This window comes from Formica exsecta, unplaced genomic scaffold, assembly GCF_003651465.1.
Source record: "Formica exsecta isolate Colony F162 unplaced genomic scaffold, ASM365146v1 scaffold115, whole genome shotgun sequence".
NCBI classification, from domain to species: Eukaryota; Metazoa; Arthropoda; class Insecta; order Hymenoptera; family Formicidae; genus Formica; species Formica exsecta.
Genome location: NW_021848490.1, coordinates 1,724,905 through 1,741,300, shown reverse-complemented (window position 1 = coordinate 1,741,300; position 16,396 = coordinate 1,724,905). Strand labels below are relative to the sequence as shown.

At 35.3% G+C, this 16,396-nt stretch overlaps 1 protein-coding gene across 1 annotated transcript in view; it reads right to left on the bottom strand.

Moving 5' to 3' along the window:
* Nucleotides 1–94: 94 nt before the first annotated feature.
* Nucleotides 95–16,396, bottom strand: part of LOC115237616 (homeobox protein Nkx-2.4-like) — a gene marked incomplete at its 5' end in the record, with an annotated part of 42,073 nt that continues 25,771 nt past the window's right edge. The window contains 2 exons of the mRNA XM_029810782.1: nt 95–2,062; nt 13,793–13,879. Coding sequence (XP_029666642.1) covers nt 1,721–2,062; nt 13,793–13,879 — 429 coding nt within the window. The remainder of the gene's footprint in view (nt 2,063–13,792; nt 13,880–16,396) is intronic.

Below are 16,396 nucleotides of genomic sequence, written 5' to 3'. Positions count from 1 at the left end.
AATAGGCGTGTATTTCAACGAAAGGATCGGTGCAGAAATCAATTACTTACATATATAAATATTCTATAAATATACACAGAAATTTCTGTTCTCCATTCCGTCTTTAAATACTGAAATTTGACATTGTAAAGCAACAATGTATCGTGCACTTATCATGTAATTGCATTGGTAAATTTTTGAGGTTGATCCTTCTTTAGTGAAAACTGAACTAAGCACTGACGTACAGACCGACAAATGCATATTGTTTTGAGAAAACTAATTTCTTTAATTAAAATGTACAATATTGGAATGTTGAAATGTGTATCGTGTCTTAAGCAAAAGTGATATTCGAATAAATCTTTGTCGCGTAAAAAAAAACATTGACGTCAAATTATTCGAGAGAAACGTAAACAAAGGGAATAGATTATATTGCAATATTTTGCATAACTATATTTAACATTCCTTTTCTTGAATTTTTTAATTTTGAAAATATTTCTAGTGTTGTTATATTGTATGATTTTATTATATGATTTATTTTCGTCGTCTCGTTTAAAGGCTGTTTAGCTGTGTAGCTTTAATTAGGCTTTTTATGTGGTTTCTACATTTTTTTCTTTTCTCCCAATATGTGTGTTTATTTTACTATGAATGCAGAAAGTTTAATGTTGTTCAGTTAATAAAAGAAATTTGCAGCTACACGATGATTGTACGATCATTGAGTTTCTTCCCGAATGCGACTATTACCTCTTCCCATCTGATTCTAACTAATCGTTATCAGAATACATCGTTGGTATCATTTTTTTACAACCTTTTGTCATCTCATAAGTTTGTTTATTAATTTATCGAACGACCTGGAAACTGACATTTTAAATAAATAAAGTGCGTTGTTTGGGAAATGTGTCATTACATAAAATACGTGTAGTCTTTGCGTAACAAGAAAATACATCACCAAGATTTCCGTGCTTCTTCTTCGCGAGACTTTCTTCCGTCGATTTCTCTGCGGAAAGATTCATAGTGTCTGCTTCCTTCGGAATGCAAGATGCAGCAGGCATTCGTCTTTTTTCGTACAAACTGATTGTTGATCCGAAGCTAGAGCTTCGCAAAACGAACGCTCGCGATCTCGCGGCGATGACAGATATAAAACCACGTGGCTCGATTACTGTATCGATGTACGATAATCCCGATTTGGAGTGTTCTCATCGTAATATCACCGATCAATCGGCCCGATTCTCCACCATGAGAGCGCGTACTTTATTGACCATAGATAATTGCAAATTATCACACTTTAATAGTCTCTACAATCACTGAGCATATACCCTTGATATCATCGATTGTCGATTGCTGTAACGTCGCACGGTTAGCGCGAAAGGTATACACGCGTCCAATGATAGATTATCCTCCTTGTAATCGTGTGATGGAGCGCAGCTTACGGGCAAGTCTTTCAAGCAGATAGAAAGGGGTACGCGATCGCTGCCGCAGGCACTTCAGACGATCTGCGACGCATGATGAACCGGATGCGGCGGAAACGAGGCTCGGGTTCATCCCGATGGCATCGTCCGTTTCCGCGATGCGGCCCGTGCTGCTGCGTACGATTCGACGATCAGTCGCGTCAGTCACTCTCCCTCTTCTAAGGACTGTCGTCGGGTATGGCATACCAAGCGGCCGGATCCGCGGCGAGGGCCCATGGGCCTGCGACGGAGGGATTGGCGGCGTAGGCCGCGGCCCCCGCCGCGGATGGCGCGCACTACCAGGCGCGGCCCTGCAACGGCAGATACGCGCCGCACTGCGGCTGCTGTTGCTGCTGCATACCCTGTTGGGCGCCGGCTCGCGTGTACGAGCAGTGCTGGAGACTCTGGCTCGAGCTCATCACGTGGCTGACGCCGGCCACGACCGAGTGATGGGACGAGGCGGCCGCATGGTGAGTGCCGTGCGGACTCGAGGCCGCGGTCATGTGCGGCGCCGGACTCGCTAGGGCCGCGCTGGGCCCGCCGCGGCTACCCTCGTTCCCGCCGCCACCGCCGCTCCCGCACGGCTTGCCGTCCTTCACCAGCACCGGCACCGCAACCCGTCGCGGCGAACTCGCGCTCTGAAACAGTCAATGATTGTCGCATCTTAGTAAAATCGTTCTCTCTTAATGTGAAAATATTTATAAACGCTTTATAAATGATTTATATAGAGAAAAAACCAAATCTCTTATAAATATTATTTTAAATAAGCATTTCTGAGGATTTCTAAAAATTATTATGCATTTTCTATGTATTTGTACCTGTATCATCTTCACGAAAAATAAGAGGAAGAGATTTCACATATACTTTATTTGCACGCGTCCTTTCGGGATCTTCCAACCATGAAAATCGCGAATTAAATTTTTTTCTTGATTATATTTAGCTCAATTTAATAATCGTAAATTAATTTAATTCTTTCTTAATGAGAATACTTATAAACGTTTGTGATTGATATAGAGAAAGAACAAAATCTATAAATATTATTTTACGTAAGCATTTTTGGGGATATTTTTTTTTTAATTCTTATTTTAATTATTGAGCGTTTCAAAAAATATAAATAACTATTTTCTACGTATTTGTACCTATATTATTTTTATAAAAAAGAAAAGAGGGGGAGAGATTTCAAATATAATATTTTATTTAAACGAAACTATTTCTCCATCATTATTTTCGACAATCTGCATTTGAAATATGTCCACCACTGGTGGACAGGCAACAGCGCGAGCCGCTTCATGTGTCGTCGTATTAACCCTCGAAATGCGATCACGATGAGTACCACGAGATGCCAAGTGCGATCACTCCCTATGAACAATTACTGATTATCGGTCCCGGCATCGATTAATTAATTCTCGCGATTAAAATTACTTGCAAGCGTGGGCGTGAGTTATTTATCAACGCAGCTATTTCGCGCAATTTATTCAATTGAAGTAGAAATTGAAGCACACAATATGGGGTGGAAATTATAAAACATTATCTGATCTCGCGAAATATTTATGTATAAAGATAAATTCATAGTTATTTCTTTAACGAATGCTTTCGCATTCGAATGTATCCCCCTCATCGTGCTTTGAATTTTTCGTCGATTTAAATGTACTCTGTGTAAAACCATTTTTAGATTAAAAGCGCGTACACGAATCGAATGATCAAAATATAACAAAAAACCGTGATAGACCGTTTATTAATAAGTGTGTTTCGCGCGATTCGTGCTTGCAAAGTGTATCGAATTTTAATTCGTACATTTATTTACATATTATGTACATATATTGCATAAAAATACCAGATTAGTGATTGTCTTACACCGTTATATTATTATACATATACATTATTTATTATTTTTATATATATTGTTACATCATATTATATAAAATGTAACTAGGAGCAACAGGTGTAATGATAAGTCAAGTTTTTCGCGCGATGTTCGAATTCGCTTTATCATTAGACATTTATTCGTTTGCGATGATAACAGTTGCCATTTTTTCGTGTGTTTTATATTTTTACTATTTTTTATACATATAATATATAACCAGTATATTCACTCCATATCGATACTTTTGATCTTTTCAAAAAGATTAAAAGCACTGATATGGAAAATGAACGGAATGAAGTTATTATGAAATACTCAATATTGAAATAATCCTTAACTTTTGTATTATATTAAAAATAATTCTGATAATATATTTTCGTAATATGATAACGAAATATTTCGACATAGAAATTTATAAACATAAGCATATGGAAAACATAAAAAATTTTTACTGACAATAATACTGTGTGTGCGCGATTGTGTAAGAGCTCATTATTTGTTTCGGATTTTGTGGCTGAACTTTAGACGTTACATTATCAATAACTGACCGCAGTTTTTTTTTCATGACCTCGATAGAACTCCGCCATGCAGTAACTTAATGCCATCTATGAAAATCGGGCACGAACTTATGCAATCATCCAATATATGTGTGTCTATTGATTTATAATTCTATACTATTGTTGCATCATCCATTACTGGCCGGTTTGTCTTTTATGCTAAACGATGCCACGTCATTCGATATTTGCTGCAAATAAATACACTTAGTACTGATTCTATTCTTAATTAGAATCAGAAATTCAAAAATTCTCGTGGCATAAAATATATTTCACACATTTTAATTTTAAGAAAATATTCGTTCAATACATCAGTATGTACAATATATTTAGCAGATCATATTTTTTACTTTCTTTTACTATATATTATTATTTTATTTTCTAAATATGATTTTGTAAAAATATCAGAAAGAGAGAGAAAAAATCTCGATATTTAACATTTAATATATATTTATAATTTAACATTAAGATTGTATTGATACAAAAATATATATAATTAATAAAGCATGTGACATACACATTTGCAATTAATTACATAAAAAATTAATTATAGATTAATTACTGCATTTTATTTATGGATTCAATTTTTGTTTGTCAGTATATACTTCGGAGAAAAGATTATTAAGAAAATGTGTGTGTGTGTGTGTGTGTGGTCTGATGTAAAACAGTCTTTTACAATATTTTTACCGTCTATGATTCAAAATTTAATATCAAAGTTCAATAATTGAAGAGATGAGACATAATTATGTAATACACACACATTCTTACAATGAGTATATTTTAAAAGATACAAGGAGGGGAAGGTAGGAAGAGTAAGAAAGCCTCGGAGTATGTGTACAATATGCATATAGCTTAATAGCCGATTGTAGCCTTGGCAGTTAATGTTGAATCATTCTGTAAAAAAAGTCTTGTATCTTGAATATAGATAAAAAATATACATCGTTAAAGAATATACTTGAATATAAATATCAGTGTCATAGCATAAGCACTGTGACAATGAAATGCATATAAAGAATATAAAAACTATATAAAGATATACATGGGAAAGAGATATTTCTAGCTATATATTTTACATTATTGACTGCCGACATTTGGTGCATCCCGAGTTTTTTTTTTCCTAGGAAATCCTAAGAGACATTCAAAATTTTACAAAGAACAGAATATATTGAGTATTGAGCGAAAAGATTTTATTCTATATGTTTCTTCATCTTTTTTTAAATCATTCACTTGACAATATAACTCATACGATCAAATGTCGCATATAATTAAATTCGTCATTTCATGTCTCTTAAAAAAAAAAAAAAAAATCTTATAAAATATTTATAAATCAATTATTTTAAAATAAATTAGTTTATATTTATAATCATCATCGTGTTAGCATTTTCTTCAACAAATAAATGCTCGCTGTATACGCGGGGCTATCAATCGTTTCTCATGGATTATATCGAAACGCCATCGTTTACCGAAGGTTCCTTACGGCGCAAGTGCACACATGCACTTTAAGCGTGCACTCTGATGCACACACATGTACCATGTACATGTGCAATTTCCTCGACTCGACTGGACGGACGCTGCGTGAACAAACGCGGGATACGTGGGCCGGCAAGGACCTGGGCTAAGCGCTTCTGTGTTCCGAGCAAACATGCGCAGCGCGGTAGGCCCGGTAAAGACACTTAACCCGCACGATATACCGTGATCAGCATTCACGACTAGACGTGGAGCGCACGAGATGGACTCTAGTTACGCATAAACAGTACCGGCTACCGTGGACAGACCCGGTGTGAAATTTGTCCGATCTAGGAAGACATCTGCTTCTACATAAATATGCTGAATATTAGATATTCAAAGACTTTTTCTCTCTCTCTCTCTCTCCCCTTCTGTATTTTTAAGATTCATCTGAAAAATTATGATAAAATAAAAAGCAAAATAAGTTATCTTCTACATGAGAAAAATATAGTTTTACGATTTTATATTATTAATGAAGATTATTAGTTTATTAATTAAGATAATTAGTTTGTGAAATATGTGATTTATATTAACCTTTCAATATTAAAAAAATTAAATAGAAGTAACAGTGAATCGAATTTAAAAAATAGAAATATCACCAAAGAGTAGGATTTCATCTTGAAACAGATATCTTCTAAAGGTTCGAAAAAAAATATGATGCAGTAATTCCTGAATTCTAATTTTTTGCGTTGAAACAAAGATTACTAAGTAAATGTATAAATAAATTTTACATAGTACTAGGAGGGGAGCGAATTTTATATATATATAATTTAATAAAAAAAAATGATTTATATGTATAAATAATGTTAAAAATTTTTTAAATATGAAGAAAATAGCTTTCACACAATTAAAAAGATGCCAGCATGAAATTTTATGTAGCAACTATAATAATTTAATGGATGCTCTATATATGTTAAATATATTAAATATACCTATATAATATATTTTTAATACGTAAAGCATCTATTAAATAATCATAATTGTTATATAAAATTCCAAATATGCAGCTTTTTAATTGTAAGACTTTTCTCACATTTTTTTAAATTTCCAACATTTATTTGATAACCCAATTCCTTAAATCCATTAATATAATCTTTCTTCCATTGTTTCTTCGATTGTTCTTGCCTACATTACAAATATGAGAATTTTGCAGCCATTTAAGTATGTAAGAAGAGAAAGTAAATCTTTTCTATATGGATTCGACTAAAAATCCAGGATTACATTCGTTAATATGAGAGAGAGATCGCGTTTTCTATTCGCACAGGATCCGTAGGCGTAGAGACAGCCCTGTTCTGTACGTCAACCCCACGAGGCTCTACCACGGCATACCAAACAGAAGCCGGAGCAAGCAGACCGAATACCTGCCAGAACGACCACTCAGCTGTATCAACATTCGGTACACGACATTCCTCTTCGATCTCTTCTGCCAGTGAGACTTTAATAATACGATCGCGCTGAAAAATAACGTCCTCCGCTCGCTCGACGACCGTGATTTCTCGCTGGTAATCAACGTCGTCTTCGATCTTCACTTACTCGACCATCACGTTACATCATTCGTTCCTAATCGCGGTCATGAATCGAACGCGATCTTATAAAAATTTACTTATTATTCTCAGATATAACTTTAGTTTTCTGACATCAGGAATGTGCAACTATCGAGAGGAATAAAGAATGTAACTATAAAGATAATGATGAAAGGAACTCTGTAATTTATTTCCGGTACTTTTACATTTGTTTGCACGCGATTTAAAACTGTCACGATGAATACGTATAGAAAAAAAGTAAAGAAATAAAAAAAAAAAAAAAAAAAAAAAAAAAAACCGGGAGACAAATATATAAAGCAACCAATGGGAGTAGTGGCGATAGCTTTATGCGGGCAATGAATTTTTTTGTCGCGCTAGAGTAGACACTTTTATGCAAATCCGTCCAGTGTGTCGAGTGTCCGGGAGGTATACGACCGATTTGATTCGAGTGGGCCCCGGTATACGCGAACTTACGTGCGCGTTGCCGTTCGTTCGCGAGAGGCATAAGTGCAGGCATGCCGTGCACTTCAAGCTGACAAAGTGACGATTACGTTAAACGCATGACGGTCCGCGCGCGCGTCACGCGTCACGCCACTTTAGCCACTTTAGTCCACGCGCGTTAAACGATTTCCGGCGAAAATGCCTAGGCTGTTGGGAGTCGAGTAGTATACCTTTAGGAAGGCCAGGCCAGGTTGCGTTACGGATCTATATTACGGCTACCAAACGCGCATAATCGCAACGTGAAACAACATTCCGCATTGCTCGTGTGTTGTTAGATAATCTGTTTTTCACAACAGCTTTTTAAGAGTCTACTCTAGCAGTATATGAAAAATTGATGACTTTCAGAAATTATTTTTTGGAGAATATTAGATATATTAATCTTTTTGGCGTTTTACATATGTTTTTATTGATATTTAAACAGTGAGTATTCTTAAATCTTGGATATTTAGCTTTATTTTGTTTAATATCCAAGATTTAAAAATATTAACGTACTGTTTAAACATAAATATAAATATATGTAAAATGCCAAAAAGATTAATTTTTCTAATATTCTTCAAAAAAGTTTCCTAAAAATTATCAATTTTTCATACTGCTACAATAGGCCCTTAAAATAAGAGATGCCGGGAAATAATACAAAACACGTTGCGTAAAAGTAATAAATAGCAATATTTTTGTAATAACAGTTTTAATATGATTTAATATGGTAGATTACCGTTCGATAATCGTTCAAATAGATTTTGTCTAGCCTTCTAATTAGAATGAGATTCAACCAGGCCTCGTGTAATGTAATTACGCGCATGCGATGATAGCGTTACATTTAAAAACAGAGAGCACATTTATATAAGACCCATTGAATTCCGTTCGTCGCGGAAACGAGAGGACCCGGTGGAAATCTCTTGATATCTCCTTTGTTCGGCGAGAATTCGCCGGGAAAAAGAAGGACGGCGTTATAAAATATCGGCAGGCGGCTTTTTAGTTAATTACATCGACTTCCCCTCTCCTCCCCGTTATCCTTTTACCTGCGATACATTTGTCTGAGCTGTACCAATCGCTCTGTAAACGCATTTTAAATCCTCAAATCTAATATTTTATAAAGAAAAATAGATATATATGCGAGAAATGTATGCTAAACTTTCTCTTCCGTGAAAGTGAGCGTTATTGGAAAAATAGCGTAGTCTTACTACAAGAGTTTTGTTCAAGAGAATGGAGATTTTTATAAATAACAGATAGCAAAAAATAATTGCGTTGAAATAGGAAGCCAAATAGCATACTCTAGCTGTGTATGTTGTGCACTGTCTAGCTGTGACAAGCTGTGTATAACACGATTAATCATAATTACTATAATTGTGCATCGTCGATTATTATTCTTTCGTTCCGAAGCCACAGGGTCGGATATCTCCTCTATTTCAAGATTCCCTCTCAATCCTCCTTTCTATCGATATGCGCGAAATGAAAATGTATGCGCTCTGTCCTTTGTTCGCTTTCTCGCTTGGATATAGTCACGTAATCATGTAGAAAATGTATGAGTGTTGAGCGAGCAGCGACGCATGGGAAGAACGCTAATTTTGAGGAGAATAACCGAAATTCGTAATAAAGGAAAATTTAGAATAGAGGAATCCTAGAAGATCGACCGTATTCTTGATTTATGTCCAGGTGTTGCGCGTGACTGTACTCACGGCAAGATGGCGACTGGCCCTCGAGAGCCTGTTTCGGCGCTCCCCTGCACAGGATTTTTTTCTCTCTCTCTCTCTCTCTCTCTCTCTTTCCTTCCTCCTTGTTTTCATCTCGCTCATTCTTTTTTTTTCGTCTCTCTCTTTCTCTCTTTCTCCCTTTCGGGTCTATGTTCTCCTTCTATCTCTCTATCTCTTTCTCTCTTCTCCCCTCTCGTGCGTTTGCTCGCTCTTTCTCGATCTCTATCTCTCTCGCACTGATACTTGAAATTTTTTTACCTCCGCGAGAGAAGGGTGGAAATGGAATAAAATGAAAAAGGGGAAAAAAATCTGTATGTCGGAGAGAAGCCGTCGCGGCGCCGCCGTCTGTCCTTTTTCATCGACGTCGTCTTCATGAGCTGCGTGTTTTTTCCGCGCGACGATTGCGAGCTCCGGTTTGAACGCTGCATGTATAGATCCGTGTTTATTAAACATTCTTGACGTATCCTACATCTACATATTTGACGTCAGATCGTTGGTTAAAAAAAAATTTGTATTGGTTAATTTAATATTGTATGATCGATTATTTATTTTCCTCAACCATACGCGTTTCATCTTTCATGCATATCAGACACCTGTACGCTGATGCAACAAGATGTTGCGTAAATTGAAGAATAGCGGATTGCTAATAATAAATCTTTTTCCTGACAGCGGTATTATTTCTCGATTAATTATACGTATACTCAATACGTGTTTCAATATCGCAAGAAGGATATTTGAATTATATTATCGAGCCATTGATAAAAATTTATAAATTGATACTTGATTCAAGTTTAAAGTTCAAATTTATTCTCCACATCAAGAGTTTATTTTGTGGAAAATACAAACACATTCAAGCCTTTTATTGAATCAATTTATCAGAAATGTACCAATTTGAAAAAGAATCGTATTATATTTATATTACACATTATAAATGATAAAAATTAATGAGAGTATTGAGAAATATAAATAGATTCCATTGCTCTAAAAAATATATAATAGATAAATAAATAAACGTTTATGAATAAAAATCTAAAAAAACAGTAAAGATCGGCAATTTTACAAACCTAGAAAAAAAGAGATGAAAATACTAGATATTCTGCCAAATTAGTATCAGATGGGAAACGATATAGTTTTTAAGTTGCGTCTGTCCCTCGGAAAGTGACGATATAACCGAGTAAAATAGCTAATCGCGTTATATCAAAGATAACAACGCGAGTGGAAGAAATCGCGATCGCGCGTTTGACAGAAGGGAGGGTGATGTAAACGTGTCTACGGAAGCACGACAAACTAACGAGTAAATTATAGGGCGGCCGCGGCTGCCGGGCGGAAGAATCGCTCGCCCTCGCAGATCGGTCCGTCAGATAACTTTCATTAATGCTATACGGGCTATTTACGAGGCACCGCGAAAGCGATATTGAGTCCATTGTATTGTAGGACAGTCGACCCATCGTTATCTTCGCGATCGGGAAAACTTTGAGAAAAACTTTAGACGTCTTAATATCAAGAGTTTTTACACGTGGGGAAAAAGATTTCTTTAGTGTAATATACATTTTTCTATTTTTATTTTATTTTTTTTCTCTCATAATATTTTTTATGTCGTCTCTGACTATTTCTTTTATATACGTATTTCTAGTATATACGTCCTGTATATATCTATATTTTATATTAAAGAAATTCCTTTCCCGTACAAATAAATAAATAAATATTTTGTACTGTATTACATTGTTAGAGGTATTTTATTTTATTAGCGAGTTAATTCAGCTGAAATTTTTCGCCAACAAAATTATTTCTTCTCGCTGCAATTGGTTACGAAACTCGATATGTATTTATCGTACGTATTTACATCGAAATAGATAGTAAGCGACGGTTTTGCTGCGGCAGTAAAATTCTTTCTCTCCGCATATTTCCGAATAATCGATAAACGCGTGAAGCCTATTGGTTCCGGATCTATAATATGCTAGGAGCGAAAAAATACGTATCGTTTAGAAGTGCATTTCTCACGTAAACTATATTCTCATCGAATTTCAATGAGCGCGTCCCTCGACGCGCAAAAGAGTGCGCAACAAAAATCCGCTTATACGCCTCGCGCCTGCATTTATACCAAAGCGACACTCATATTTCGCGAAAATATCATCCAACCTAAAGCGATAACGAAGTGGCAAATTTCACTTTCGTCCGAATGTACCATTCGTGCGAAAATTTAATTGTTTTCGTTCTTGTTTGTTGCAAATTACGTTTGTTTGACTTTTTCTTTTATGATGATGAAAAAATCACGAAAAACGAACGCAATCGGAATATATTTAAAATACTCAATTTCTCTAAGACTTCTTATTATTCAATTACCTAAAGAGCGGAAGAGGCTTCTCAAATTTTCAAATGCAACAGAAATAGAAAAATATAAAAAGAATTGAGAATTCAATTGATTTTTCCTCTTGATTGTTTAATCGTCACGTACTCTAGGCTCATGAGTTTCTCATTTCGCGACGAATTCTAGTCGTGTGAATTTAACAAGAAATTTAACGAGAATCGCACGCTTACCGTCGCGTCGCCAAATCGAACGATTCCTCTCGTTATGTATGCTCGCGGTTCTTCGTGACAAAGCATATAATACACGACATTATAATATATTCAAAAGGAATCCGCGACTATATCGCGATGTGTGATCACGGTTCCTGATGTTTCTTTTGAATAATATCCTTCGGGAGGCAGAACAATTCGTGTTCGGTTATGCGTTGAAAGATCCGGGAGACACGGCACGTTTCAAACTTGCAGCTACCGATATCTCGACGATCGCGTCTGTTGGAAATGCTCGCGATACATTTTAATCGTATTCAAGTACACAACGGTAAGTATTCACTAAAAGTATAGTATCGATTATTTTACGATAATATCGAATATCTTTTTTTATCGTGTATACGTGTATGCCGCTTACTTCGATAGACGAACACTAAAGTTTCGGAGGATATGATACAACATTTGAAAGATGAAACAAACACGTGAATAATTAATAGTTTATTAATTAATTTAATTAATAGTTTATTATAATAAGTTAAATAATTTATTGCAGATAGATTTTTTCATCCGCTCATGCATTAATTTTCAAAAGAAAGCTGCTAATCGAAATATTGTAATATTTCGTGTATAATGTTGGGTAAATATCAATTATTTACAATGTATTTCTAGATTACCGTGGTGTAATATATATTTAATTATTATAAAATTAATTTTTTTAAACAAATATATTGAAACATCTCGATAACTTTTGAAAAGCAATCGAAAGTGAGACAACCTCTTCTCCCGAATCAAACTTCAGAGAAAATATGATACGATCTTTTACATTTTGCTTATAAAGTTTCGGATAAATTTTAATAAAAATAATAATTTTAATCTTTGACAGAACTTTTCTATAAATTTTTTTTATATTTATTTATCAGAGTATTCAATGTTTGCGCAAAACAAGACATTAAAATTGCGTACATGACGGTGCTCTGTGGAATTTTTGCTGAAGAAATAGTTAATAAATTCCAGATTTGTCGAAAGATATTAAAAGACATTTAAATTCTTGTGAAAGTACTAGTTTAAAAGCGTTCTGCACGTGTACAACGTTTCGGGCGTTATAGACACGCACTTCCTTTGAAATAATATATACCAGAATATTTCAGGCAAACGGCTTGGAGGCAAAAGTGATTTCGAAATATTCTGATATACATTATTCCGGTATTTCAAAGGAAGTGTGCCTATAACGCGTTGTACACGTGTGCAGAATGCCTTCAAAGCGGAGATTATATTCAGATCGTTATTCCGTATATTTTTAACTTGGATTATAGTAAATATTGAATTTCACCCCGACGGATACGAACTCGCTATTTTATACTCGAGCTCTGTAGTAATCTCGCGCACTAAATTTTTTGAGCCATGTGAAACGCGACGAGCGCGTGATTACGTGCTCAACGCGAGCAATTTTATCGTTCTCGTCGACGACGACGCGCGATCTCCCTCGGAAATCCCAAATGACATAACAAAATAAATGCAAAATCGCTTCGAGTGGCACTCTCAAAGCGAAATATGATGCGGACGCGAGGATTTATGCGGCTTCCGTGATATTTCTCATTTAAAGCCATTTTATTTCGAATCGATCGATGCGACATTTTCGTCGACTGTCATTGTTTTCAAATCGTCGGAACGATAGCACGAAGACAGGAGAGCAAGGTCTCGATGCCCAATACATTGAAGGAATCGTGTATTTGACAGGTGATTGTATTACGATCGTGAAAATTTTTGTGTATAATTTTTTTCTAGTTGAAAAATGTGTCCCCAACGTTTTATATCTCAAAAGCAGATATAAATTTTATTATTTTTTATACTTTATACTCTATACTGTGGGATTTACATATATATTCTACATATATATTATATCGCACGTTATTTTTTGACAGCGCGCGCTAAAGCTTTTCTTGATGGCTTCTTCGCTCAATTTAGAGATGAATTCTTACTCTATAATAATTTTGTGATGTATGAAATGTAGACTCACAAACGAAAATCATATAAACAATGTAACGTACATTTATTAAATAATGGCAAAATAAGCATTTAATTAATTAATTTAATTTAATTAATTTATTAGATATAATTCATTCATATATTGCATCTTCGCAAAACTCATATTATATTCAACGAGCCTTTTATCCTCGAAAGAGTATACGGTACGAGACTTCGAAATTTGTGCACTCACCTGGTTTTGGGCGTTTTGCTCGGCCATAGCTTTCTCCTTTGCTTGCCTCTTGCACTTGTACCGATGATTTTGAAACCATATTTTCACCTGCAAAGCAAACAAAAAACAATTAGATTTTTATCGAACGGAGTATATGTGATATTGCAATTTATATTAAATAAATTATCATCGTGTTGGGGGTTTCGCTATAAATAGAGAAAATAGAGAATCTTCAAATTCTTTTTAATTATCTATGCAATCTCAATAAGATAATAAATTAACAATATGCATCTACATGATCTCTTTAGCTTTACGATTGCTGATGGATAATGAAATCTTATCCTTCAGTTAATCTCAAGTAGATTTTACACCTGGAATTTTTTTATTTGAGAAAAGCTTGGTATGTATCTTAAATAATCGTCCCATCAAATGTTCGTTTCCTGGAAAAATTGATATCAGATCAGTTTAATCTTGATGTGAAGTATACATGCGAGGCAGAAGTCCTAAAAAAATTTTTTTTTTACTTTTCTAATGTCGATTTGATTTGAAAACAAATATTGGAACGATTATTTTAGATATTTTAAATTAAATATATACATATTAATAAAACTAAGCTTTTTAAATTACAAGTGAAGAAGCAAATGCGCGATACGTATCTGAAGAAAATACATCCTAGAAAATACATCGTCCTATAAAATTTTAGATCAGCAGCGTCGAGTCGCTCTTATGTCAGAATAAAACGAACGACATGTCTCGTACGCGAACTGTATCGCCAGGTAGGGTCCCCGAAATGTTTTCTCAAAGGCGGGGGTACGGGCCTTTGTCAGACGCGCACTTTGAACCGGCTTCTAGCTATATTTCGATCCTCTAAGTCCGTAATCCACGGTTAGAAGTCCGTTTTATTTTTCTTCGAGAGGGGAATTTAACGCCTCGTTCACTTTATGCGGATACTCTCAATATGCCGTAAAGAAAGAGAGAAAAAAAAGAGACTGCAAGTTTTACAAAGGACTTCTCTATCGAGATACTCTCGCCCTTTATTACAAATTGTACAAAACAATCTCGTTGAACTATACTTGCGCTCTTTGCGAGAAACATACAACAGTGTTCCGAGAATATCCGCCTCCAATTTTGTCAAATAAAAATATCGTATTTTTCATCCATTGTGTATAATATCAAGAGATACAGTAGTGTTAAATAATGTCCTGAAATTAGTAAATGTATTCTCCCAATTATTTTACTCTTTTTATGACAAATTTAATATTAATTTTTCTTTGACAAAAATACTAAAGTAATTTTTATATGATATTATTTGTTTACGCTTTTTTGACCATTTAAAATAAAATATAAATAACCTACATATTTATATAAACTTATTCTGATAAAATGGAAGAAATTTTTGATCTTTCGAATTGAGAGACATATGTATGCGTTCAGCGAAATCTATTAAAAATTAAATCACAACCGGTATAAAATATATAGCTCGCTGTTTTCGTGGCCGGATGACAATGCGAATGCGATTAGACCGCCTCTGTGAACCGTGCATAATGCATATAGCGCGGATTATAACGCGCCTCTGTCATAAGCAGATGTCGATCCCGATTTCATTCAGGCGGCTGCGCTCGCTTAGCTCAATTGCCGTAAAAGCGGCCTCGAGCGACCCTAATCGCACGCGACTGCTCCTAGCGAAAACTCAAAACTGCTTTCCCTGTTCTCTCATTCTAAATTGACTGAACTGAAAAGAAATTCCTCGGTTAATTTTTGTCATATTATTAATTGATTGGAATTAATCGGAAGAAAGAATTAAAATTATATAATATATATATATAGCATTTCTTAGGAAATATTTTTTTAATTATACACCATTGTTTGAATACAGAAAATCCATACAAATGCATATTGCATATAAATTCCAAATATGATAAATCAGAAGCTTACATGCTCGTTGAATATTAAGTTTAAGAATCTCGAATCTTGTTAATTGATTATTTTTGTGTCGCGCGAGCATGACAAGGTGTTTAAGATTCGTTTTCACATTTTAAAATTTGTTAAATGCCAGAATTCTTGATCGATGCGATACAAAACTCGGTTACGAGCGTGTCGTTTTGATTTTTATCGTGCCGGTCCGTAGAGCGCATATGTTACCGCGTGTAACCTCGTCGAGTGGCTGTTGTTATGCTGGCGAATTTCGTACCGTGAAGCCGCGCAACCCCCATTATATCCAAGTTGCGTGTGTCGGGAATGCAATGAAAGCACTTTAAGGGGTCCGTCCAGCCGATCGCGTCTCGAGAACCCGCCGCCGTCTGTCTAATTCTTTGAATATTAGCGGGATCGACTCCACCCTCGAAAATTCCTTTTACCCCTCTCGGGTCTGTCGTTTCCGAGCGTGGTTGGAATACCAGTGGCCGTCCTACCGGTCGTGAACGACCCGGGAACGATTACCTTCTTCTACTAGTCTATTATTTCATCTGCATCTTTAAATTCGTACTATATTGTATGCCATTAGATCTAACTTTATAAGACACAATCATAACTTTTCTAAAGATACTCATAATTGATACTCATATTTAGTAAGAAAGTGGATAATTCTGTAGAAAAGTATACATTGAGAGAGAGAGAGAGGGGGGG